This window comes from Serinus canaria, chromosome 2, assembly GCF_022539315.1.
Source record: "Serinus canaria isolate serCan28SL12 chromosome 2, serCan2020, whole genome shotgun sequence".
Lineage (NCBI taxonomy): Eukaryota > Metazoa > Chordata > Aves > Passeriformes > Fringillidae > Serinus > Serinus canaria.
Genome location: NC_066315.1, coordinates 119,168,463 through 119,196,180, shown reverse-complemented (window position 1 = coordinate 119,196,180; position 27,718 = coordinate 119,168,463). Strand labels below are relative to the sequence as shown.

The 27,718-nt window shown below is 38.7% G+C and overlaps 1 protein-coding gene across 1 annotated transcript in view; it reads left to right on the top strand.

Moving 5' to 3' along the window:
• Nucleotides 1-27,718, top strand: part of EYA1 (EYA transcriptional coactivator and phosphatase 1) — a 145,310-nt gene that overhangs the window by 45,906 nt on the left and 71,686 nt on the right. Inside the window, exons 2-3 of the mRNA XM_050970882.1 lie at nt 15,372-15,421; nt 16,821-16,948. Coding sequence (XP_050826839.1) covers nt 15,372-15,421; nt 16,821-16,948 — 178 coding nt within the window. The remainder of the gene's footprint in view (nt 1-15,371; nt 15,422-16,820; nt 16,949-27,718) is intronic.

Below are 27,718 nucleotides of genomic sequence, written 5' to 3'. Positions count from 1 at the left end.
TTATTAAATACTAGGTTATCACATTTCCACTGATGTCTGCCTGTGTACTTTCATGTTTATTGACTGTTAGATGACATCACTGCTTTCTGATTGCAAATACTTTGCATTACTGCTAGCTCTCAGCTATTTGAGGGAAGATTTATTGGTATTATCCATGGATCTTTCTAGCAAGAGAAAAGATACACATGCTTAAACAGTGCTGAAGCTGGAAATTTGGCAGGTATCCCTGAGCTGCACAGTGCAGTTTTCTTAAACCAGAGAAACTTATGTCTTGCAAAGTAAAAAGCAAGCTCAGGTGAGTGCAAAGATTTGGCAAATCAGTGTCTCAGACCAATCTCTTAGATCTCTGTGATTTATTGGGTTTTTATTCATAGTTATGAGTTTCTAAACCAAATGTAAACAGAATTATTCTCTTGTTCAGGCTCTCTAAACTCCACTTCTCTTACTAAATTAATAGGAAACATTTTTATTGCATTTTAACTTACAGTTATTTCCTCACTGCCATTCATTTCAAGTAATTTTATTTTACCCATTCAAATTTTGAGGAACTGCTGTCTTGGTGCACCCAAACATGACAAGATAACTAGACTTGTTTCCAGCAACCTGGACTGTGAGGATAGACTCCAGCCAGCAGTACACAACTCCCTTGAGGTCAGGAGGACAGCTGATGGGTACCACAGTCCACTTTTGGACTGGACTTTTTGGGCTGAAGCAGACCCCAGCACTGGCTGACAGTAACCTTGTAATGTAGGTCCTGCTCAAAAGAATTTTATCCTGCACATTCATCAGATGGTAAAAAAATTTTAGGCCAACCCATATTACATTGATGTAAAAATAGTTGACCTAAAAGTTGCTGCTTTAGTGCATGTGCTGCATAACTATATACTATTATTTACTTACTTACCAGGAAAACAAGAGGCAAATCCTGTAATTCATCAGCTAGTAGAGTAAGATTTGTATAAGCCTCCTGCTATGCTTGGTGTACCACATTTGTCTGAGGCCGATTACTGTGATGCTGATTCTGTCTTAATTCAAGCTTTAGAGATGCATACACAATACTTTATAGTATTTTGAAAGTGAAGATATTAAGAATGTTTTCTCATTTAAAAAACAAACAAAAAAGAAATTATGAGTATTTTACAAGAAAGGAGATTGGAGGAGATAAATGCACTCTAGGGCTATCATTGCTGCTTTGTGGCAGCTTTTTTCGGGTTTCACAGAAGAATAAGAGCCAGCTGAGGGGCAGCCACTCTCCATCCCTTGGATTTCCTATTTTCAGCTGTTCCTGAGACCATCACCCAGTTTCTGAATTCAAAACCATTCTAGATACACATTAAGATTCAGGAGGGGGAGCCTTCATTCTGGAGGCTTGAGGGGTGGGTAAAATTCATCAGTGGCTGCAGGGGCTGGGGATGCTTTAGTGAATGGCCAAAGCCCATTGGGGCTTGGTGGAGCAGGAGGTGTCCTCAGCCAGGGCAATGCAGCCCTTGTGACCCAGGCCCCATAAGGCATCACATGCACCATTCAGTCTCCACAAGTTTAATTTTGGGGTTTTTTCAGTAACTGTTTCAGTCACCTGCAGTGGAGTACATTGGTGGAATATCTTTCAAACTAATGCATTTCTTGGCTACTAAAGCTAATAAATTTTCCAAGGTGTCTCTAATTTAGGCTTTTGTGCTTTCCAAAAGAGCTGTTAAAAATCAGCCTGGTTACAAAAAATACCCTGCTTGTAATCACAGTGGCACTAGATTCACCAAAGACAAATCAGCATTTCTGATTGCACTCAACACATTCCCTACACTGATAGCAGACAGACGGCAATTTTTAAAAAATCAAATAATAAGAGTTAAAACCAGGTTACTCAGCTTTGCTCCAAGTTCTTCATGCAATTGTCTGCTGTTGTGTGTAGCTCTTTATCCTGTTCTCCTTATGATATTGCATCCTTCTGGTACCACTGCAAGAAAAGCATTCTGCCTCAGCCCAGTGTGCAGCATACTTGCTGTGTCTCTCAGCTCATGAACTGGCATCCAGTGCAAGATGCATTTTTGTTTTTCTGGGCATAGTTTAGCAACACCTTTTAATGGGGGTGGCTGTGTATGGAGGTTCCTGCATTGTGCAAGGCAAGGCATCTCTAAAGATGCATTTTCAGAACTCCCTCAGCTGAATAGCTTGGGTGGATATGAATGCTTCTCTCTTTTGGGCATGCAGATGTGGTACAAGAAGAGGGGCAAGGTATAGGATTTGTTTTTTAGAGACTGGAATCACAATTTTGCTTGTTCTTAATTCTTGTGAAACTCACTTAAAATTCTTGTTTTAACCTATTTCCCTTTAAATTAGTGACAGGTTTGCAAGGACAAAATTTCTGACTGCTGTCTGTGACTTTTTTCCCCCTTGAGCCCAGGTTTGAAAGGGATCTGTTATCTTGTATTTGTGAGCTCAAAGTGTAATTATGAATAATTGGTTTGAGAATTAAATATTTCTTCAGAAGGGTATATATTAAAGCAGGATATATATGTAGAAAATCTGTATAATGACATTAATTAAAAAATAAAAAAATCTGTATTGGTAGCCTGGAAGTATCCAAGCAGTAAAAAGAGTTTAAGCTTTGTTTACATTTTGGCTGCAAGAGGTGCCTCTCTTTAAGTATTTAGATAAACAAAGCAAAGCTGCTGTTTTCATTAGCATGTAACACAGAGCCCAGCTTCCTTACCTGAGAGAACATTAAACTAAAATTCAGTGGCAGAAAGCAATTTGATCTCTTGCAAATATGAGTCTTGATAAACCTTATTCTATGGAAAAAGAGCCCCAACAAACCAACCTTCAAGTCTCGTACCTATTGACATTGCTTAGTAAAAACATCTCGTGTGCTGGTGCTTCTGGGTGTGTTTCCAATAGCAATGTGATTGCAAGGCTCCATGGATAAAGTTACCAATCCTTTGAATTCTGACCTTCAGTCTAAAACAGCTTTAGAGGTTACTCTTTTTCCTTTTTGTGAGATTGCAGAGAAGAAGTTAATGCTGCTGGAAGGAAGCGGGGGAGGGAGCTGGGCTTGGAGATGAGAACTGGGTCTTTGAAGCCATCTGAGAAGTTTTCCTTTGGCCTTGATTTGTAACAACAAATATTGGCAGTCTGAGTCAGTAATTATATGAAGTTTCAAAATGGAGCTGAATGCTCTATTTTGAAATTTCTGTGAATACAAATACTATTGAGACCCAATTGATTCTGAGGGAAATTAAACTGTTGTGTTGGACAAAGTCTGGATTCTTGGGGCAGCTGTAGCCACCAAAACCTGAGAGTAGCTTAAGTCCATCATCTGTGTCTACAGGGAGGGGACACCTCAAAATTGGGTCCCCTGCATTGACTGGAAGTGTCTCTCTCTCCCCTGAGGATGAAGGTTTGGATGATCACCTTCAACTAAATCTTTAATTTTAGATGATTACACTAGGAGAGAATCTAGCTTCAGCTGAACAAATGATGTTCATAATATAATTACTCTAAGGTTTAGAAGAAGTTATTGTATTAAGTTACCTAAAAACAGCTTCTGGGAAAAACATCGTTGCAAGTATGACATAAATCACAGGATTATTTTAAATTAGATTCCGACTTTGTCCTTTTCATGACAAGGCCCACATATTTATGCATGTCCCTTTGAGAAGATACTCAGATCACCAAAAGAAAAATTTGTGTGACTGAATATTTCAAAGTTAAGGATGTACATATTCACTGTATTCAGCTAATGGAAGGGTTGCAATTTGAATGTATATTGATGAGACACTTATATTAGTCATAAATACAGGTTTGTCAAAGTGAGCCTGGGTTGCTGTTTTTTCAAATTCTTTCCAATTCAAACTGCTTTAATCAATAATCAATGATCAATTATTTTCTCTATATAATAATTTTTGGGGGTTGTGTGTAACCTTATATGTCAGTACATGAAAAATTATGTAATAATTGGCACAAATAACTAAAATACAGTAATGATCCACTGCTCCATCTACTGTTGAACTGTGACATGAATAATACTCCAGAAAAAAATACAAAATGCATTTAGGAAATAAAAGCAAAATGGAATTTACAGCAAAAAAACCCTATTGTTTCTGTGGTTGAAGAACAAACATGTTTTTCTAGCAGAGTATTCTGATTATGACTTTAATTCAGAACTGAAAAACAAAGAGGAACTTTCCATCTACTTTTTCACCTTATAGGAGGTGCTGAGAAAACTGGTTTTGTTCATGTAAGTGGGAAAAAGTTGGAAAAAAAGGCAATCTAGTATTACTGAGCTGACACATGTCATACAGGGTGCTGTATTTATATCACTGGCAAAAATGTAAGTTATTGCTGTGAAAAAAAAATGCAATGGTTGGTAAGTTCTACCTTTATTCTAGTAGCACTAAATGAAAGATGAGGAAGGCCTAAACAGTCGTGGGAGGATGAGCTATGGAAAAATGGCATGTGTGTGAAATGATGTGTTTTATAGTCTTTACAGAACAACAGGACTTGATTATTTTGTCAGCTCACTGGTAATCTCTCATTTGTAGAGTGCTCTTCCTGCAACCCAGTCTTCTGAGGAACTGCTGATTATAGCTTTTATCACCCCTTAGAATGCTGGCAAGCTGCTTCTCATCATCAGTGGTGCATTTGATTTGTCTTTTTCATTTTTATAAGCAAATTATTATTCATGTATCACAGTGAAGGATTATTATTTTCAAAGTTTAGGCAGTTATGTTTCCATGCTGAGCTGGAGTAAAAGCCTGAATGTCAATTAGAAAAATTAGCTGTTTCTTAAGGAAGCTCACAGCTTGCAATTTACTCCCTTCATTTCACCCCCTATCTTGTGAACTGATAATTCTTCAAATAACTTTCTTCAGACACATCTTTGTTGTCTTCAGCAGAATTTCTTTTATAGACAGTTGCATGTTTATGTGTCTTTTGAGCAGAGGTTATTGTGCAACAAATAAAAGTAACCCTCCACTTATTCTTAGGTACTGCAGACAGTATTAAAAATCCCCCTCTAAAACTCTTGAACTTTATTGGAAAATGGAAGATAATTTTTATAGCTCAATTTAATAGCTAAGAAATTGCTAAAATGGGGACTGTTGTAGTTGGAAAAGCTACATTACTCTTAAACCTGCAGTAAAACTCAGAGCTCTGCTGTCAGGATGTCACAGACCTGGTCTCTCAGTCTTTAGGGAAAACCCATCACTTTTGGGTAGAATATCTAGTTCAGATAATGTGGAGACCAAAGTTTTTCGGTATTTTCGTATGTCAATCATTCCCTTTCCAAGATTTCTAGGAGAAAAGTAATTTAGAGTGCTAAAAATTCCCAAAGGGAAATAATAGTATTAGATACGATTAAAATTTAAATTAATCTAGGAAAACTTTCCTTTACCCTAACAAACTAATTTTTTATTTTGCATTTAGAGTACTGAGTATTTATATAATTTACACTACTGATGCTTGGAAATATATATATATATATATATATATATATATATACATACACACACACTATTTTTTCCTCACTTTAACATAATGCTTTTAAGATGCAAGAAATCTACTGAAAAAAACAAGCAGACTTTCACTTTGGAGAGTGAAAAATTGAGATACACTAAGGGATTGCCTTTCAAACTAGACTTTGAACGCTTCTTCTGTGGGCAATCTCTGCATTTGTTTATGTCATAGCTGTCAGCTATTTCAGAATCATATATAAGTCATCCATTCATTTAAAAAGCTAAAGCAGCATCTACTTAAGATTAATAAAGGTTAATATTTCCTATTTTTAATTATACTGAATGGTTTTGTAATTTGTACTGAAGTGATGGACTGCAAACAGCTACAACTGCATGCAAACTAGCAAAACTAGCAAACTGGGGCCAGCAGTTCATACATGTTTTGGCTAAGGACCATGGCTAACAGCACATACCTTTTCTTATAACATGGTACACACAGTATGAATTTTAACCAATATATCTTCAATGAATATAATTAAATTGTTCTACTGAGGCACACTGATAGTTTTTGGACAGAACATTTTAAGTGGTTGATTTCTGTCACTTTTACCGTTTGTATTTACCAAGGTCTTTCTGCTTTTGCTCACATGAGTAGCATGAGACAATACGGGCTCCTGTCAAATGCTGCAAACTTCTGTTCCAGCCAGGGATGTCTCTAGGCAACAGCTGCTATGTGTAAGATAAAACTTGTATGGAGGCATAGGAGGGATATTGCTGCTTCAGAGGGTTCTGACGTTGCACTGCAGTTGTTATGGGAAGAGCCAGGTGGTGGCTCTCAGGAGCAATGGGATACATCTTTTGCTTTAGTGGAGTGTGATCTTCCTAGGCCTATTTCTGGTATTAAATATTTCAGTAGTATTTCCTGCTTGGAGACAAACATATGAACATCCCACTGTTCCATATCCATCTTACATCTAATTTTTCTTAATTACCAGAAGATCTGTAATCGTGGCACCTAAGCGCCCAGTAAATGTTGTGCTCCAGATGGACCCATCTTACTTGTGCTAAAACAAGTGTGTGACACTGCATATGAAGTTAAAACCATATTGCATGAGTAATGGTTGTAATAATATACCCAGTGGCTTGTTGTGCATTTGATGTTATGTAATAGGCCTGGTCCTTCACTTCTTAGGACTCTTGAGATGCCAGCTGCATTAATGGGAATGCAGAATCAGGACAAATTTAGGCATGATGTAAACATATGCAAATCCCACTGAAATCTCCGTTCCAAACCCAGTGTTAGTGCAATTGTGGTTTGAAAATGTTGTTGGGTGCCAGTGACCAACAACCCACCCTGCACTGATTTGGTATGCAGTTACTGGGAAGAGTAAACCCCAAAAGATAAGTAAACAAACCTCTTTTAAGAACGTTTCAAATCGGTGCAGTACTCAGCTGTCATAATTAGATTACCTATTGAAATAAAAAGAACTGCACTCACTTAAACCAAATGAGGATCTGGTCCATGGTATCAGCTGTAGGATAAGTTCATAGGTTAGACCCTATCACGGGGTTATGATATACACTGATCTGAAGTCCAATCTTCAGACATCAGATAAAGAACTTTAAGGCACTCTTTAATGGCTGTATAAACACAGAGGACCCCACTTTATCTCATATCCCCCATCTAGATCACTTATATGGCTTCAGTTCCCATACTGCCTACATGCCATACTACAGAAGAGATTAAAAATTCAAAGCTGATTCTTTTCTTGCAATGCATCGCCAACACCCTTTTTCTGATCATTTTAGCCTCTGTGTAATTTATCCCATGTTTATCCTCACATCATCAAGCTCTGTACGTGTGTGTGGGGATCTGTCTTACTTTAATTAAATACAGAGACTGGGCACACTCCTGAAGTTATTACTTAGATATAACTCCCAGTAGGGACTACAAACTAAACAACAGTAAGCCTGTTTCAGTCACTTTTACATTTATAATACTAAAATTTATTCATATATTTTTGCTGTTTGGTTTTGGTGGGTTTTTCTTTTCAGAAATGGAATGGAATAGATTTATGCTAAAATTTGCATGCATCATTGAAGTCACAGTCTTCTTTTTAAATATTTTTTTATTTCCATAACAACATGTATTGCTGTTTTTGAGGGTTTTGAGTTACATTTTCCAGTGTTAGATTGTACCTCACAACAGCAATATTATATTTTTTGAGTTTTTCTAGAAAAAATAATGAACTTCTGCTTTACTAAAGTCAGTGCCTGATATTATACTTTTAATAGATGTAGCTGCTACAGTCAGTGAAGCAAGATGTGTCTTTATATCAGATTGGGCAGGACTTTTAAAAAATGAACTTATTAACACTGGTAAAGAATTCGGTGGAAAGCATTTTCCGGAAGATCGTGGCTATTCCAAAAAAGCATATAGTTCAGAATGATTGCGTAGCCTCGCGCTTCAGGGCTTCAGTGACTTTTACCTGACAAAACTGTGTGACTCCATCATAAGTAATTTGCATTTCTTTCACAGTTTAATATAGAACACGATAAATAGTTTTCTTGGCGTGAGCTGTGGTTTGTGACTCTGAAGAAGTGATGGGATTGTGTTTGTGCTGGCTACGCAGACGGGCCCAATCGAAAGCTGCTTATTTTGACCTGGCTTCCCATATATGGTGTGTGACTGTCCCGAGATCCCTTTTCTCCGCTAAACAAAATGAAATCCTAGGTGCGTTTTCAGCTCGAGGTTGACTTGTAGCTTTGCAAACCGATCTGCTTTCCTGAAGTATTCCCAATGTACTTGCTGCAAAATAATGTCTCACTTACTGGGATGTAGTAGCCAGAAGATATTTCTCCTCTAGAAGTATTGCTTTCACATTCACTGATTAGTTAATTGAAGGTAAGGATATATTAGCAGTGAATAACCACAGGTTTTTGCAAAGAGAAAAAAAGTTCTGTTTCAATCTGTTTATACAGTATAAAGTTGGGGGGGGGTTTCTTGATTTTTGGTTTTGTTTTGGTTTTTTAAAATTTAGTACTTTAGACCTGGCGTGGTATTAAGACTTCTTTTTTGGTACTATGAATTGTTACGCTGTTTTCCTCATCATATTTGGATTATGTGCACTGAAAAACAGTGTAGAACAATTAGTGTTACATGAAGTGAAAGATACTGTCTGCATAGTGGAAATGCTCTGGAGAATGCTGGTCAAATTTAGTTACTATGTATGTTAGAATGTTTTTTAACTTAATGTATGTATTTTTGAAAGAGTTAGGGTTTTTTTTTTAAATTATGAGCAACTAAAAGTTCGGTAATAGAAAAGCATCATAAACCCATTTCAATTTAATGGCTTGCTAATTAAATTACTTAATTACCTATTGATTGGTAAAAGCTAAGGTTACTTAATGCACAAATTTAACTCTGTGCAACCATCTCTCCCTTCTTTGGAAACATTTATATGGTCTGTGGAAACAGCCTTTATACAGTTTCAAATTTGAAAATTTTAATAAGTGATTAGTAATAATTAAAATACGAATTTTACTATATTTGCAATTGTTCTTAGGCACACAGATATTTAATGGTTTAAGTAGTTTAAACCATTTTAAAAGTTCCAGATATTTTATTTAATAAATACCCTTAAATTGGAGAAGGGTAGCTTAAATAGTTTTAGCAGACCCTTTCTTTACAAGGTTGCAAGAATCTCAGATATTTGAGAACAAATCTGTTACATATCCAATCAAAACGGCATGTCCGGACGCGCACGCTGGTTGTATGCTTAAGAGCCTCTATGAGTATCCCTATTTAGCTTCTCTCATTGATATAATGTTGGTGTAATTCCGGTTATTCTATTAGGACGGCTTTAGTTTAAACCCAGTTTACAAGAGGGGACGCATCTACGGGCAATTCAACTTTCTAAATGAGCAGGGACCCGAGGGATTTTTAAGAGTTTTTTCTGGGGTGAGGCTGAGGAAGGTGCAAGGAAGGGGGGCCCTGTCGGCCGGGCAGGGGGCGGAGGGGGCGGCCGGGGGCCAGGGGCGCGCAGTTTCGGCGGCGGAGCGCGGCAGCCCCGGCTGCGTTTCGCCCGTGCAGGAAGGCTGACTTCAGACCGCGCAAGCCTCATTGCAGTTGTTGCTTTTAAACCAATAAGGCTGGGACAAGAGAATAGCTGCGGTTTGCATTACAAAAACAAAAACAAAACCCAAAGGGGAAAGGAAGAAAAAAAAAAAAAAGAAAAAAAAAAAAGGCGAAGGGGAGTGAGAAGGAAAGCGGGCGCGGGAGCGGCGGCGTGCCCCCAGGCACTGCCTGGGCAGACACACACGGCTGAGCAAACAGACGGCGGGGCTGCAGGCAGCCTCTCTTGGCCGCGCTTTGTCTGCCCAGCCCGGCCCGGCGCGGCCCGGCCCCGGGGCGCTCCTGCCCCGCCGCGCCATGGGAGGCGCGCCCGCCGCGCTCTGACCCGCGGAGCTGCGCCGGCACCGTGAGTACCGGGGGCACGGACAGCGGCCGGGGCAGCGGGACGGGCGGAGCACCGGGGAGGACAGCAGCGGGGAAAGGGGGCCGCTGCCGCAGCCCGGCTGCCGAGGGGCGCGGGGTCCCGGGCGGCGCCGAGGGGCAGCGGCGCTTTCCGCGCGTTCTGCCGCTCCGGAGGAGAGCGGCGCTCAATTATAAATCACTGCAGTTAATTTTGGCCGTAGTTCAGGCTGGGGTTTGTAGGCTTCCCGCAAAACAGATGTTAGGAGGTTCTGTTTATTGTGATCAGCCAGGTTTGGGGATTCTCCTGCTTGATTTCCTCGAGTGCTAATGGTTCAGCAGATAGGAGTAACGTGATGGGGAGATATTAAATGAGGGGTGGAAATCGGCACGTACGGTACGAAACCAGCAGACCTTGTTGAAAGAGACTTGAGAGCGTGAGAAAAATAATAAAAAAATTGGGAGGAAGAATGCCTGACAGAGATTTTGACAGTGCTTTCTGAAGCAGGAAATCCTTTTGCTCAATATGTTTAAATTTTCCAAACACCAAGGAAAACATGCAGATCCCCACAGGAGAACTTTTCAAGATGACAGAATAAACATCTACACAACTGAAATATCCAACGTTTATTGACATTTTAGGTGGCTTATTCAGAACGGTGATCTTAGAACAAGGAAGTTAAAGACCTTCTGAAGTCTCGTTAAATTTACATCTTCCTTGCGAGCAACCAAGACCCACCAAACATTCTCTTGGTGTTTCAAACACCAAGAGGAAGGACTGCCCTTTACAGTGCAAGATTGATTCTGGAAAAGTAAAGGTGTTAGTGCACTTAAAAATGCTTCTTTGGAGGTGGTTGGGGTTTGGTGTGGTTTTCTTTCTTCTGTAAGCAAACATTCAAAACTGAGGTAAGCGGAAGAGATAAAAGATTTCCGGGGAAAAAAAAATGATAGCATGTTTTGTGTAGTTTGTTTAAATTTAAAAATGAGCACCGGGGGAAATTTGGAATGAGAAGTGGAAATGTGGTGCAGTGTATCATTGGAAGTTTTTAACATTAGATACCATGTATAAAGATTATTTTATTTTCCAACCCATACTGAGATGGTTCACAAAGCATCTGCCAGAACGCAGACTACTGTTTTGGGGTGTCAATTAAATGAATAGCATTGGTGTGGATATGCATTGGTAACAGTACATATATGTGTGTGCAGACACATTACAGAATTTCAGGTGTATGAACACGTACGCACACAGCGTTTTCATGTTGCTCACAAACCCATGACATGCAGTTTTTAGCCAAGCACCTCGCTGCTGTCAGAGTTTTCCCAAGGCCTGGAAGGGTCTGGAAATGAGCAGCCATCCCCTCTCAGCAGTTCTGCGCAGTGACAGACGGCTTGAGTCATGCTTCACCTTAGGAGAAAAAAAGAATGAGTAATCATTTTGTTTGAATTGCAATAAGTATGAAATATTTCTCAGGAGCCAAAAAAAATCTTGGAAAAGCAGAAAGACATTCTTAAATGGCTGGTCATAATAGAAGTATTGTCACATTGTAGTATTTCTTTCTTAAGGGGAGGAAAGTGTTGGGATTTCAAAATGTTTCATTCATGAGTGTATGAAATGAGCACACAGGATGGCACTTCAGAAGCATTTAAACTGGCAATTAAAAATTTAATAACTGCAATTACTTGCTTTTGCTTTAATAAGTACAATTTGTCTTTGATGTGAATATCTAATGAAAAAGCCCAACCTCTTGGAGCCCAGCAAGGTATGATTATTGGAAGACTGAAAGCATTACCAAGTTTCCTGGGTTGCCAGCAAGGTGCCTTTCTGCAGCCAATTGGCATTTTAGTTTTGTAACATTTTGGCTGTTGAAGCCATTATGTCGATAGATACCGACTGCGTTGCTCTTTTAGAGAGTGCTGTTGGGAAAAAAGTCCCTTTCCCTCCCTTCCTCCACCCCTTCCTAAAATGACAGATTTTTTTTTTTTCTCCCTAAGAAGGAACACCCTCATTTGAAAACTGCCATTGTCTTTGAAATTTGCTGCTTTAAAGTAGAACTGTATTTTAAGAGAAAACGTGTGTGCTGGCTATAGTTTTCTGGGTTAAATTCTTATTTTCACTTTGAAAATTTCTTTTCAGCTGGAAAAATGTTTTAAATTATAGCCATTAAAAAAATTGCTCCTAGCAAGCAAAAATACTGTGGAAAACCTGTAATTTAGACAAGTACCTACATTTTATTTGCTCTGTGCTGCTGAAATTTAGAATCTCTTCCCATTTACAGTTTACTTTTCGCAGAACATTATTAACTTTTTGGCTTCATACATGATCTTCTGTCAGATGCTTTTGATTTGTAATTTAGCAAAGTATAATAAACAGTGCAAAAGTCATGAATTTTCCTCTGCATCCTGAGCTCTGTGGTAGGGAAAATGTGATAAAATGTGTACCTTAAGTCTTGTTTGATGATCTCTCAAAGCAAGTTTGCCTTCTGGAAATAATTTCTGGGGTTGAAGAGCATGGTATTAACAGATTTAATGTGGCTATTCAGTGGATTGGTGGAGTACTATGTGAGGTTTAACAAAATGAGAGAGACAAATTGAACATCAACAAAACCTACATCTGTGAAGAATTATAAATTTAATTAGAAAAAAGGGCAAACTTAAAAGACCTCATTAACTAATCAGAATTTGATGTTACTGATTTAAGATTCTTAAATGGATGAATTTTAAGTAGCTTTGCTATCACTGTCCTTTTTTTCTCGCCATGTACTACATAGTGCCCAATCTGCAGTCTGTATTAAGGAGAAAGATGTGACTGTTACTGACAAAAATCAAATTATACCTAGTAATGTTTTTGAAGTATTAAGAAGAACATGTATGCCATTTAGCCTATAAGGCATTTTTAGTTTAAGAAGAGCATTGAGTATGAAGGGGGGGTATGACAGCTCCTTTTTTTTTTTTTGTGTGTTTTTTTTTAATGTGATCCATTCCTGTCCAGATAAGGCCAAGCATTTGGGTTTTTTCCCCCCACTTTTTATTTGATATGTGAGTTATGTTGCCAAACTTCAATTGCCCAGAAACCTGTTGACAAAATGGAAATATATGAGAGAAAGCACAAGCACACACCACCCAGAAACGTTTTTATTCTATGAATTAACTGGTCATCGTAAGTGTGGTTCCTTACTACGTTGTAATTTTGTACTGCACATAAAAAACTGAAAGCATGTGAAGTGTAGCATTTTGTAAACTGTAACTAATTTCAGTCACATCTGTGTCTAATTGTTGTCTGCATTCGCATTCTTGAGAGTAGATTTATTTTTCCTGGACCACTCTGTGGATTCAGCTGACCAGCCTAAGTGAGGATTAGTTGTTTTAAAGTTATTTTGATTAAAGAGTCATTTTTAAATTTGGTAACGTGCAACACATGTTTTAAATAATCCTTGAGACACAAAGGAATATATCTAAAGTATGTCTAATGAAAATGAAAATTGTGGATATGAACTTTCACAAATCCTGGAGTGTTGGAGGACATTTAAGGTATATATTTAATTCACTGTGAATGAGCTGGGTTTTTTTTTTGCCCTGTCCCACAAATACATTAATGAGATCTTTCTCGCTATGCACATACATGGACATGTATATATGCATATAATGTATATATTTGGTACTTAAAATAAGTGAGGATTACATTTTTTTAAAATTTGAATCAAGTACGAATAATTGTGTAGTGCATGTTGGAAAATATTGGTTAGTTAAAGCATCCATTTGGAAAAGGGAGTTTTTTCTCTTATAAAAGGTGGGTTTTTATAAGATCCTGTGCAAGAGGGAGTGAAGATAGCTCTGTAGGCAAACTTAGTTCTCACCTATAATTTTTTCCAGGTGTTTAGAAGTAACAGCAGAAGCATATCCTAAGGCACTCTGCAGCAGTTTCTGGGGTAAAGAACTAAGGGGGGAAAAAATTCCTTAAACCAAAATGCAGAGTTTTGACTCTATCTGCTAGTCTAGTTTGATTTGGCATGTAGCAATGTATTGAAAAGCGTGTTATGCAGTACTTTAAGTACCCAGTTATAAAAAGATTGATGTTCTTCAGCATGCATTATTGCATGCTTCTTGACATCATTTGTAATGTTCTTCCTTGCCTGACTGCCCCTAGCAGTTGTTTACTCTTGCTAGTAGTAATTCTGTCTGTGATTAAAAATAACAAAAAACCCACCCTACAGACACATAAGTAGGATTTGCTCGGATGATTTTTATGGCACTTAAAATGCCTCATCTCCCTTGTCTTTGCTCTGTGATCATTTAAGAGATGTCAGTTCAGGTTGAATGGAAATGCACAAGAGCGATCCTCACTGCAGGCATTGGCAGGATATATACCTTGCCCAGAGAAGCTTTCGTGTGCTTTTAAGCTAACAGTGTCTAGGAGTGTATTTCCACCTGAATTTTATCACCCGCTGACAATTGTTACTGCCTAAAGTTTGACAGTAAAGCAACAGAGTTTTTCTGATGGAATATGAAAACTATTACTCACCTGAGTTATAAAAGGAATCATTGGATTAAACTAAAAAATTGTTGGTGGGCTTTCCAGTGGAAAAAAGACTCCTTTTCTTCATGAGCAACCTCAGAGGTGAATTCTACAGGTTCCTCCCATTTATTTAGCCAGAAGTATCCTTTTAAGTAATTTTATCAGAAATCTCATTAGCAACTGCAATTTTTAGGAGTAAGACTATGCAATAGCATGTGGAGTTTTTATTTTAATTTGACATGGCTGGAGATGGGCTTCTTTTAGAGGTGATTCTGTCAGACTGTGTGCTATATAGTGAAGGTCTTTACCACAGGTAGACTTGCCCCTTGTTATTCTCTGCCTCTCCTCCCCAGAAAATAACATCAGCATCTCCAGCTTGCCTTTGGGGTGAGCTTGACTTGTGGGCTCCCTGCGGCCCAGGCACAGAGGAAGGATGGCGAGGAGCAAAGGAAGAAGAAAACCAGTGTGATGAGGGCAAGAATCTGTCAGGACCGAGGGAGAAAGGAGGGATGAGAGCAGCGGAGGATGCTGAGGGGCTCGGGGCAGGAGCGGCTGGCGCTGCCCTTGGCGGGCGGCGCGGCAGGGTTACCTTTGCGGGGTGCAGCCGAGCCGAGCCGAGCCGAGCCGAGCCGAGCCGAGCCGAGCCGAGCCGAGCCGAGCCGGGGGAGGAGTGAGCCCCTGTGCAGCTGTCACGGGCCCCTGATGAATCACTATCCCGTCACTTGGCTGCCGTCCCCTGGCGCGGGGAGGAGGGAGAGAGACCTGCCGGGGAAACAACAGTTGAGCCTTCAATTTAAAGACAATATGCCTTTCAGGGGCACCGCACCCTCCTCCTCTCCCTTTGGATTTAAAGGACAGAATTGTCATCCGTAGTGATACCCTTTCTTTAAATTAAGGCCTCATAGCTTCTGTTTGTTTCCCTGGTTTACAGGTGCAGAAGTCCCAAACCAGTTCAGATGTTGCTGTTTCCTCAAGCTGCAGGTAAGGAATGAACAAAAAATGCTAATTTTTTGCAAGCCTTCTATAGTTGGGGATTTTTTTAAACTTCAAGTGATAAGTAAAATATTTATTCTTGTTTCTCACATTAAGCCGATGAGTAAGTGTTGGAGAGTAGCCTTTACGTGTGTGCAACCAAGTCTGTAAACCATGAGCACGGAACTTTTCCACTAAATTGTTTGAGTTTATATTTGATGTGGATGTTTTGAACTCATAGCAGTATCATCTTCTTCTTGTGTAGAATGTTTTGGGTAAAGAAATATTAAATGAAGGATATATGTTTAGAAGCTGTGATAAAATTTTAGTTAAAATACAAAAGCTTTGTACCTGAAATGACACTTGGAATATTTATACCATTAATGCGGGAGTAATTTTATATGTAATTTTAATAGTCTTTAAAAGAGCCTAAGCATTTCTTTTAAACTGAAAAATTACTAGTTCAAATGCCTTGGAGGCACAGTAACCTAGAAAGTTTCTACTGGGAGCAATTAGTTTGAATGAGTACGTCAAATAACAATATCAAAAGTTTTAGGTATAAAGGAACAGAAGGGTAGGAAACTTCAGTCATAAGCCCCAACACCAACCAAGGGATATGTCATGGTGGTGATGACTGTTGGCCTGTTGAAAGCACAACTCTTAAATATTCAGCTGCTTTTGCGCCGCTTAAACGTTTAATTTTTGCTTTAGCTGGGAATTGCTCTTTCCTCATTTTGAGTGAGCGGCAGCTGCTGAGGTGCAGCAGTGCTCAGGCACACCAGCGCCTGCATGGCCTCGCTGTATGTCGGTCAGATCCCTTCCCAGTTGGGCACGCTTTATGTAATCCACAAAGCAAACAAGTGAGCAGACATAATAATGTTTTAATGCTGCATTTGTTTCAAAGGAAACAGAGGAACAATTAAGTAGTTTGCCAGAGTAAACACATACATCAGGAATATCTCGTTCCCTGTCAGTAGATGATAGGTTTCCACAATTGCTTCAAGTGTTTTATTTGTTTTGGAGGGCCATTATATTGCCACTGAGTGGTAAATCTTGAAAAAGCAGAGTGTTAATTTGTTTTTAAGAGACTATGTGTCTTCATATATTGGTGATTCCATCTTTGTACGTATTTTAAAAATACGAGATGACATCCATTTTTAAAGTGCAGTGCTTGGAATCTAGGTTTTATTTAGTTACAAGCTGCAAAAATAATTAAAGTAGCTGGCCACTCATGTTTGGGGATACGACATGAGTTAAGCACTGGAAAAGATCAAGTTGGGAAAAGTAGTTAATTTTTTACAAACTGTTTCTGGGATGTTGATAAATAGGAGGCTGCATCTCATATAGGCAGTTCCTCTGTAATTCATGCTGACTTATGTCACTAAAACGAGTTGCATCTTGTTTTCAGGTCTATGGAAATGCAGGATCTAGCCAGCCCACACAGACGACTAAGTGGTAGTAGTGAATCCCCCAGTGGTCCAAAACTTGATAACTCCCATATAAATAATAATTCCATGACACCCAATGGCACAGAAGGTGAGCCAGACATTTTTTTTTCAGTGTTTCATAATTTATTTTTTTTCTCGTTTTTAGCTTTGGTGTTCTCACAGTCAGCATGCTATATAATGTTTTACTATTTTAGGTGTTCTGTGTTTATTCATATGTTACATAAAGTCAATGTTCAATGTTTATCAGTAGTTACTATTATCAAGTTTCACCAATAGCTTTCATTACAGGTTTATGTTTCTTTCATGGAGTTTGAGTGGACTGAGCAGGTAGTATGTGCAGAGCTTAAATTAAAAAAAAAGTCAAAAAACTGAAAAGGAAGTTTAATGATGAGAGAAAAAAAGTAGGTGTTTACAATTGCCATAGCACAAAATGCAATTTTTCAGTCTTTTTTTGCTATTTTGGTATTTCTTTATGTCTCACTTTTTGTAAGCTCCTAAGGCTATGAGAATTTTGTCAAGTAGGCTAATAAAACTGAGTGTTGAAAGTTCCTCAGGCTAGCTTGCTGCTCTGATGGAGTGACCAAAATTCAAACAGGTGTAGTAATTCAATGGGGTAAACTGATACCTATTTCTCAAGAAGCAGTCAGGCAGTTGATAAGTTATGTTTGTTCTCAGTAGAATACTAACAGCAGAACAACCTAACAGCTTTGCCAGTAATATAATACATCTATAACACATATAATAATATATATAATGAAACACAGAAGGGTTTATGCAATGAGTGGCAAAAAATGCTCTTTCCTGTAGCATTTCTATGGCAATAGTGGGAAAGATCATATGTGAGATTTAACTGGCTGTGTGAACAGAGACTTAATGCACTACTGGAAGACAGAGTCATGCAGGTCCAGAATTGCTCTTCAGCACAAATGTATAGGTAAACTGCTACAACTGTTGTAGCGAAGATATGAAATTTTTTTTCTATAAGAACTGGGTTGTAGTAGTGCTGTCAAACTCTTTAGGATCATGGACATGCATTTTTCCAGGAAAGGCACATGTCAATCAAACAGATGTTGTCCCCCCCTCAATTCCCCACATATCTTTGTTATTCATTGTAATTGGAGTCCTTGGTAGTGGGGACAGTTTATGGGTTATCAGATTAACAGGGACTTGTGCCAGACTTGTGTGTAATTTACTTTTAGCTATTGCTGTAAAAGTATTGCTTCAATCAAATATTAAGCCATTAAAAAAACCAAACTTTTTAAAGGATAAAGAAAGTGCTTACTGTGCTCATGGAGTTTAAGCAGGAAAATATTTTATGTCCATAAATGAATCTTCTTCCTTTAAAATATACAAGTATGTTATTATATTTCTATATCATATTACCAGGTATATACCACTTTTGGTACAGGATAAAATTGCCCTTTCAAATTAAAATTCCTTTAGCTCACAGAAGCCTTTGTTGTAAACGTCATGAACTTTTCTACTTTCTATATAACTTGAAGGTTCTTTTGTAGCAAAAAAAACCAGGGAATGTTCCTTGAAATACTGAAAGATATTCATTATCTGACTTGACTTTTTGTTCAACATGTGGGTGCTGTGTGCACCCACTCTGAGAAATTCTTAATATTACTTTGTCAGGAAATGAGGTATATGTTGTATCTATTAATGCGCTGACCTCAGGTAGAAAATAATTTTGGAAATAATATCTCAACTCCTAGGTAGGTATCAGAGTTTATTGAAGAAAGTCAATTAAACCATGGTAACTTATTTGTCTGACACTAGAACTTTCCAGTTTAAAAGAATTTGGAGTGAATTCTACCCAGAAAGCTGTAACTTGCAATAGATGTTTACCTCCTGAGATGAAGCCAAATGGTTTTCTTTTGTTTGCCCTTTTCCCTCAGGTGACATGACCCTCCTCAGCACTGCAGACTGGCTGCTCAGCCCTAGCACACAGAGCCCTGCAGGTTTGGGTGCTGCAGGCGTGAGCACTCAGCATGCGATTTCGGATGTTGTTCCAAAAGTGTCCTGAGAGACAGCTTGTGCTTGGTGGTTCTGCTCTGAGCTCTCTAATTTGAAAATTCCTGTCTCTGATTGCTCTTAAGTGACAAAGAAGGAAAAGTTTTTCAAAGAAACTAGTAGAATAATTTATTTCTGAATGAGATGTGTGCCAAGAGACAAAATTTGTGAGTGAAGCAGATCCCTAAGAATCTGAAGGTGGAATTTTTACTGCTTATCTGTTTTATCTTGAAAAAATGTTTTGTTAGGCTCCTTGAGCTGCTTAAAAGATTTAAGAAGGAGTGGAGTGAATGAAGCAAAAGTTTCCTACTTTTTTTTAATGAAGGTTGAAGTAAAATTATTTTTTCTGGGATTCCTGAGGCAGAATCCTGCTGAGCCAGAAGGGGCTGATTGTAAGGATGCAGTTGTACGGGCATGCTGAACAATTCTTCCTAGATGCTGCAGTGTGGTTTGCTTGTTTGTTGCACATGGAGTGGAGATGTGGGTTGCTGAATCGTCACATGTCAAATATAATATGTGAAACCAGCTTCTACCATGCACACATTCTCACTAGTGTGAAAGAGCCCTCCTTCCCTAGCATAAGAGATCTTCATGTGACTGAGAAGAAGGGCCTCTAGGTATTTGCATGTTATAAATATCTTGTAAAGATATGTTAAATTTGATTTGACTATGGGTGTGATTTTGACAGGTTTCCATACCCTGAAGCACAGGATATGTTCACTAGATGAGGGGAGGGGAAGAAGAAAGAGGAAGGGGAAAAAAAACCTGTCCCAAAGTGAAATGGCTGCATTTCAAACAAATGTGCATTAATTCCTCTAAGGCACATTTTCAGACTTGTCTTCTATTGATGTTTTTCTGGGAGAGGATGTGGTTGGAAGATAGCTCACTTTGTTAGCTAATATTTTTAGCTTCACTGTAAGTTTTCAAAGCACTGAATGGGGATTTAGTTGTGCAATTGAGTCTGAGTTTAATCTCTACATTCAGCTTATATATAATAACTCTTTGTGTGCTTAAATTCACTTTGAGAGAGCAAAATTCTTCTCTAGGCCAGGCAGCATGGTCTTCACTGATGGGGAAGTAACAAGGAAATTATAGACCTTGACCAGACAGAAGTTTCCCAGGAACAAATGCAGAGGACTAAAATGTCTGGCTAAAGGCACTTAGAAAAATCAGGCCTAGTATGTCAAGGTGATGCTGACTATATAAATACTACAGTATTTGAGATTTTCCTGTTCTCTTTAAATGTATTTCCACAACATACCCTCTATTGTAGAAAAGAGCAGGCACTGGACTCCATAAAAATTATGGCCTTGTATAATTGCCTAAGAAAATCTCTTTAAAAAAATTATTGGAGTAGGGATCAAAATGTTCATAGTTTTGCCTTATCTCTAATCTTCCTTTGCCAGTGAATTGCCATGGTGGGTTGATACTGAAGGAGTTAAAGGAACAATAACAACAGAAGCTCATAAAATTGCCATTCATTAAGTTTTATCAGACAGCTGGTGGCTATTCCAACACAGTGCCCACTTTGGTGGATACCCTTTAGGGGGGAAAGGCCGTGAGTAATCAGTAAACTTAAAAGGAGTAGGAAATCTGTTTTCCATGGCAGGCAACTGCATCCAGTTTCTGCCTACGGTGATCTTTACTTTTATCTTAAGAAAGTAAATCAAATCTGATGGATGGCATAGAGTGAGAAACAGAAGCCTGTGACCCATCATGATGATGTTTTATGCAACTGGAATGGAAAAGAATAGAAAAGGACTGGGAGAAGGAGCTGTTATTTTCTGAGCAACATTTCATCAGTACAGACCTGCTACTGTGAGTGTTCAAGAGGGAAGGAGGGAAGGCATTTTCATATCAAGTAGGAAGGGAAAATGGATAACAAATTGAAGATCAGATTTTCAAAGATACATAAGAAGGGAGGCTTCAAAGGGAGTTGGACATCAAAAATCTTTTGGAAAAAAATGATTCTCACTCTTTAAGTACCTGCTGCAACATGAGAATGAGATCTGACACAAAGGCAGTCAAAGCTCTCCACTACGAGACTATCTGATTTGTGGCCATTAAAAAGGTTGTTTTAAGTCTGGTGAACATAAATCCATCCTCAAGGTTTCAAAAGGCAGCACTGTGTGGTATGTTTGCTGTCAAGTTGCAGTATTACAGAATGGAGAAAAAATTGTTTTCAGTATTTCCTAAAGTAATGGGGGAGTAAGATGTTAAAATCTATAGAGGGGGTAGAGCTGGTCGTTGTTATGGCATGTGATGTAGATTTCTCTAAGTAAATAATATGTCTATAAATTATATTTCTCGAAATTTTAGCAATACTTTGTAGCACTCAAAATAGTCTTTCAGTATTGCAATTAAGCAATTCACATTGGCAGTGAATGATTTCTAGTTTATTACTATTTTTTTTACAATTTTTTGGGGTTTTGTGTGATTTGGGATGCAAAGTTGTGGTAGGTGATGGTAATCAGGCAAAATAATGCTTCTTTTGGTGATTCTGGTTGAATTCCAGTACCTTTTAATTACTCATTTCTGGAGTTCCTGTTAATTATTTATGTTGAAACTTCTGTACTTGTGTTTGAACTAAGGAGCTTGATGGTATGAAACTTGTGATTGATACCTCCAAATTTAGACATCCTGAAATAATATCATACTAAAAGTAGATGTAATATTTGCCTTTTAGTAGGGTATTAGCATCAAGAGCTGGGAATGCTGACTTCTTTACTCAACCCAGAAGAGCGCAAGAGGACTGTTGTTTGGCTAGAGGCAAAAACTGCAGGGGTCCTGGGCTCCCAAAAGCAAGCTGGGGGGTCTGTAGAGGCTAGTAGGAACCTTCCCCCGATGTCACTTCTTGAGGATAAAAATCAGATACAGCTGATTTATGTGCAGGCAAGGGGCTGACATGGACTATCCTTTCTTCCCTGCTCTTCATCTTTTTTTCCTTGCTGTATTACATTGGCTTCCTTCCAGACTCTGTCTTACCTGTGCTTTCATTCTCCTGCTTCACCAAGAGTCGTTCTGTCCTGAGCACATGTAGCATAATGCTCTATTATTCCTCTTTCATAGGCACTTGGCCAGTGAAATGACTTGTCCACTTCTCTGCTGACTCAGTCGAGCAACTCCTGTTGCAAGTTCTTGGGGAGGAGACTGGCTAATAAATATTTGTTTACTTACTGTCTTTTCTATATGTATGTGCATCCATTTTTTGACAGAGTCTCTATTTCAGTTTCTTCCATAAGTTTTTCTTGAAAGAAAGGACCTCCTTTAAGTGATAAGCTAATAGCAATACTGGTTCCCACAGGCATTTGAAATAAACAAAATACTCCAAATGACAAATTACTTTAAAGAAAAAAAAAAAGAAAATCTTAGAAGCACTATTATTTTAATATAATTTATTTTTGAAAGCTTCTCATGTAGATGTTCACAACAGAGTGTGTCAGACAGTGGGTGAAGCATGGTAGTGTGAGAGCACCCTCTGAGTGTGCCCAAGGGCCCCAGAGCTCTACGTGCCCAGTGGTTGTGCACAGGCTGTGGGGTTTCAAGGGCCTGTGAGAATGTCCACTTCTTCTCTCAAAACTTGCCACAACACATCATTCTAGGGGCAGTGTCTTTCCAGTGGGAACAGCCTGTTATGCACGTGTGTGTACAGTTGTGTGATTCCTTACAAAAATGTCATGTGAAGTGTCCTTTGTCATATGCCTGGCCAGTAACACAGATGAGAAGGAAATCCAGCCCCAGCTGTCACTGTGCACCTGCAGAAGGAACAGAGGTAGAACATCTTAGTCAAAGATCACACCTTAAGAGAGTAGTATTTGAAGAGCCTTAGCAACTTCAGACTTGTGGCTTGATGATCTAGCATTTGCATTTGCACCTTATAATCTTCTGATGGATTTTGCTTGTCCCAAGTAGATAAAAAAGCATGAGACTTGGTTACACTTCAGGGTCAGCCATGTCATTTGGCCCCTGCTCAGTGAGTGAAGGACCTGTGTCACCATGTTTGATGAAACAAGCTAGGGAATTTGCTGCTGGTGGTGCTGGCTGGAGGGGAACAGAAGCTAGCACTATCTCTCTTTGTCCAGGTGAATTTGGCTTTAAGTCTGTCAGTCCTGGAGTTCAGACACTGGCCAAATTTAGAGCATATTATTTCCCATTTATGAAAAGTCCCAACTGCTTTGTCATTGTGCTTCTGTCTTCATGAGATAGTCTTGTGTCTTGTACACCTAAATGGCAGAGCAGGCTTGACTTCTCCATGCTGCTCCCCTGTTCACATGAAAATCTCCATGTTTCCGGAAGGCAGTGAAGACAACCTTCTTTGCCCTTAATGACCTGTGATGTTTTGTGGTCATTTTGTCTGGCTTTGATTAAAGAATATGAATACTGTTTGGGAACACTGCAAATTGTTAAACATGTGCATGGTGAGATTCCCAATTGAAAAGAGGAAAATAAAAAATAAAGGAAATAGAATAGTCCATGACACTTTTAAAAGAATTGGTCTTGGATATATGCTGCCTTCATTTGCAGGGGAGAGATACAAACACTTGGTATAAGATACACACATCTCCCAGCTGCAGTGAATTTTAACCTATGACTGTAGTTGTCAGATAAAAATCCAAGCTGAATCTTGCTTAGCAGCTACAAATACTGTCCACCTTTGTCTCTATCCAGAGAGATAGAGAATTTGAATTTTTGTTTTTGAATTTTCTTTCTGATTTTGCACTGTAGCAAATTACTTTTCTTTGTAAATTTAAGGTTTTTACTGCTAGATGAGGAGGTACGAGGATGTTAAAGCTCTTTCACCTTAAATGCATAAGAGGAAGATGAGAGTCTTGGGGGTGTATGTGGTAAAACCTAAGTGTTAACCACAGCCCAAATATTGGAGAAGTTTTGAAGCCTCTCACATCAGAGGAGGGGAAAGCAGGGAACAGTCTGGGCTTGAACTAGAATGTGCTGCTTTGAGCAGGGACTTTTTTTTGAAAACCATACAAAAATTTAGGCTGGAAATTACCTTCTGGTAGTTTCCAGATAATGAGATTCAGGAAGAATTCTCTTTGAATAGCAGTAACAAGTAAGTTTATCAGGCTTCATGGTCAGAAGCTCATGATTTGATAATCTGTGACAGAAAGAGACAATAATATCCTGGATAGGAATTAGTATAATTGAGTAACCTGTAACCTTTTTATAATTGCAAGATTGTTCACTACAAACAAAGGGCTGTTTGAATAAAATAATGGAAAATATAATCAGCTTAGAGGTTCAAGGTAGAATTCTTGTCTTGTTGTTAGTAAAAATTACCTTTATGCTTCGAGGTGAACTTTGGGCTTCTATAGTGAGTACAGAAGCAGGATGATGTCAAGCAAAACAGTGTGTGAATAGCAATTGATTATACATGAAGTACTTAGTCAAGATTTATATGGTGTTTAGTTACTACTATTATTTGAAGATGCCAGCCAGAATAGGGCAAGAGATTGTGTTTTTATGTATGTCTATAAACAAACTAACTACCACAATTTGTTGAGTCTCTTGTAGCCCATGAACACTGAGAGCTGTCAGCCAAGAATAATTTAATTTTGCCCACTTTTTTATAAAATACAAAGAATATAACATCATAGTGTTAATTCAATCTTAAAACTGCAAAATTAAAACCTATTTAATGTCAGGCATGTTTGCAATATTTCTATTCTGATTTAATGTATATGGCATAGCTGTTAACAAAGATGGGTTCAGTAGAGCAAGAGTTATATGTATTTAATGTAATAAAAGCAGTTTTAAAAATTGCTTTTATTTTTTTGCACCTTCAAGCATGCTTACTTTTTGCATGCTTGAAGATGCAAATCTTTATGAGGTATTCCTACAACTTCTGTGCTAGGAGTAGCCAAATATTAGGTCTCAAAATCCATATTTAAAGTAGCCAGCATCTCATTCCTCCTAACACTCTTTACTGATATATATACCAGGAACTGCATGACAAGCTGTGAACTGAGAAAGTTGTTACTTGGCCAACAAACCACATGAACTTGTGGGTTCTGGTCTGGAGTTCTCTCTCTCAATAGAGTTCAGAAACTGCCATGTCAGTCATTTTTTAACCACCTTTTGCTCTACAGCTGACAAAACAGGGCACATTTCACTTGCAGTCCCTGAGTTCCTTTAGAAGAAAAATTTTAACAATCTATATAACATTAGATCAGCAGTTGATCTCTGAATCAACTGAATTTTTTGCTTTTTTTCCTCAAAGCTAGCATTTGTGCTATTATCTGCTACTCCTATTTTTTCTACTGTTCCATGTGTTTTCTTACACAGTTTCTTTTTAAGTATTTTTAGACTCTCACAAATTACTAGAAGCAAATAATAAGGGGAAAAAATCTCTTTGTTGACATAGTTTTTTAAGGTCCTTGATATATAAACCAAATCTAAATCACTGGTTCTAAAAAAGCACTGACTTTTTGCAGCAGATTAAGAAGACACTAGTCTGCTTCTTGAACTTATTGATAATCTATTAAGTGAGTAGTTTGGGTGGCACTAAAACTTAGTAGTACATTGCTAAATCAAAATCTGTCTCTAGAATTCACGTCTGATGATTCTGCACCTCTGTAAAGGTCAGTCTTGATAAAGGAGCAGCAGAAAGGGGAACTTTTCCTGTGTCACTTTCCACAGTTTTTACCACAACTGAGCACGGTGTTGGCTGTTGTTGGCAAGCTTGCAATGTGTGTTGTCTAGATGTGGCAATATTCCCACTCATGTCCCAGTGTCATCTTGTGAAAGCTTAGGATATGTTGCAGAAATGTTAATTGCCATGGAAAATGTGAAGAGCTGAACTCCAGAGCACCCGTAAGCAGCACGTGGCAGGGCCAGATCCGTGCTCAGCCGAAGCTTGGCTTCCATGGACAGCTCCATATGTCTCACTTCATAGATATGGGTGACTCATGGGCTGCTGGAATAGACTGTGAGACTTGTATTCTTAGGCAGTGCCTTTGCACTTCTCTTTCCCTGTGATTCTGGGGTGAAATATACTCCATGGCAGTTGAGTTTTGCTTTGAACAAACGAGAACTTCCTTTGCAGTAAGGGTACCTGTAAATATATCCAACAGGTATTCTTGGCTGTTCTCATATCCATGGCTATTCTTCTCAGTTTATTTCTTTGTATAGCAAGATTTCATCCTGTTAAATGTGCTTAGGCTGATAGAAGGAATATGCAGTAGTCTTCAGGCATTTTAAAGTGCTGGGGGAACGGAGAGTTTTTCAGTACTTATTCATCTTTATTAAATTTCCAGCTATCTTTGACACAAAGGTTCATTAAGGTTGTGGTTGTTTCTAAAGACAGCATTCTAGGGCATATTTATTATCACCCAAGTAATGGGTATGCAGATCCAGGGATCCAGGAATAATGGGAACATCCTTTCTTATATCCTGGGGGTTTTTTTTACATTCGGGAGATAGAACAGCTGAGAGAGAAAACAAAGTTTTTAGGAAAAATTGGTGAGCACCTCAGTCAGCAACTAGAATTCCTTCCCATGAAGATGGCACTGCATTGTATTTCATATTTTTCCTATATCTTTAAAAGTAGTATGTGTAGTAAACAGCATTCAGTTTTAAACTATGTTGCACAGAAGTATTGCTCATTAGCCATAGAAACAGAAATTATATCTTGAAAACTTTTTTCTGAAAATGGTATCTTAAACAAGGATCCAAATAGGTGCTCAGAGGCTCATCTAACCTGTCCTTGAACATTTCAAATGATGGGACAGCCACAGCTCCTCTGGGCAAGCTGTTCCTGTTCTTCACGGCCCTCAGAGTAAAGGATTTCTTCCTGATCAGGATACTGTCTTGATCTTAATATTATAGACTTATAGATTTCTTCCTGATACCTAATCTAAGCCTACTATCTTTTCCTTTGGATCCATTCTCCCTTTCCCTGACACTACATGTTCTTGCAAAGGGTCCTTCTTTATTTTTCTTGGGGGCTCCATTCAGCTACTGGAAAGCCACAATTAGATCACCCCAAAACCTTTTCTAGGCTCAACAGTCCCAAAAGTCTTAGCCTTTCCTTGCAGGGGAGGTGCTCCACACCTCCAGTCATCTTGGTGTCCTTCCTCTGGACTTGCTACAACAGGTCCATGTCCTTCCTGTGCTGGATGCAGAACTCCCAGTCGTGTTTCAGAGAGCAGAGCAGGGGGCAGAATCCCCTCCCTTGCCCTGCTGGCCATGCTGCTTTTGATGCAGCCCAGGATGCAGTTGGTGTTTCTGGGCTGGAAATGGACATTTCCAGCTCTCGCCTAACTTCTCATCCTCCAGAAATCCCAAGTCCTTTTCAGAAGGAAGGGGGTAGCTTCTTTTTGTCTAAAACAACTGACAGTATACTTCTCTATACTGTGTGAGGCAATTCAGCATAGTCCTCAGACTGCTAATTTTCAGTGATCCAAAAAAATGAAGAATATGGAATATTGTTTTTCCAATAGAGAAGAGGAAGAGTTTGGAGAAAGCACATACTGAAAAATTCCACCCTTTACTCCAGGTTCGGTCGATCTGTCTTACCTTCCTCTATTTTCCCCCACCACAGATACCAGCTGTAGAGGAAAGTATCTTTCATTGTTATTCCCAAAGTACAATTACATTATGGAAATTAGGTTCAGAAGACTTGCATATTCTGGGGAAACTTGGAGTAGTCTATGAGAGAAGTATGAGCCTGACTTTAAAATGTAGTTGTGATAAACTTTTAAGAAAAGGCAGAAGATAATGTAGATCCTATAATTTTTCATATCTAGGTTGACAAACTGTAGAACATGCTGTAAAAGTCTGTTTCTGAAAAATTACTTGCGATAGACACTCTGCAATAAATATTGCA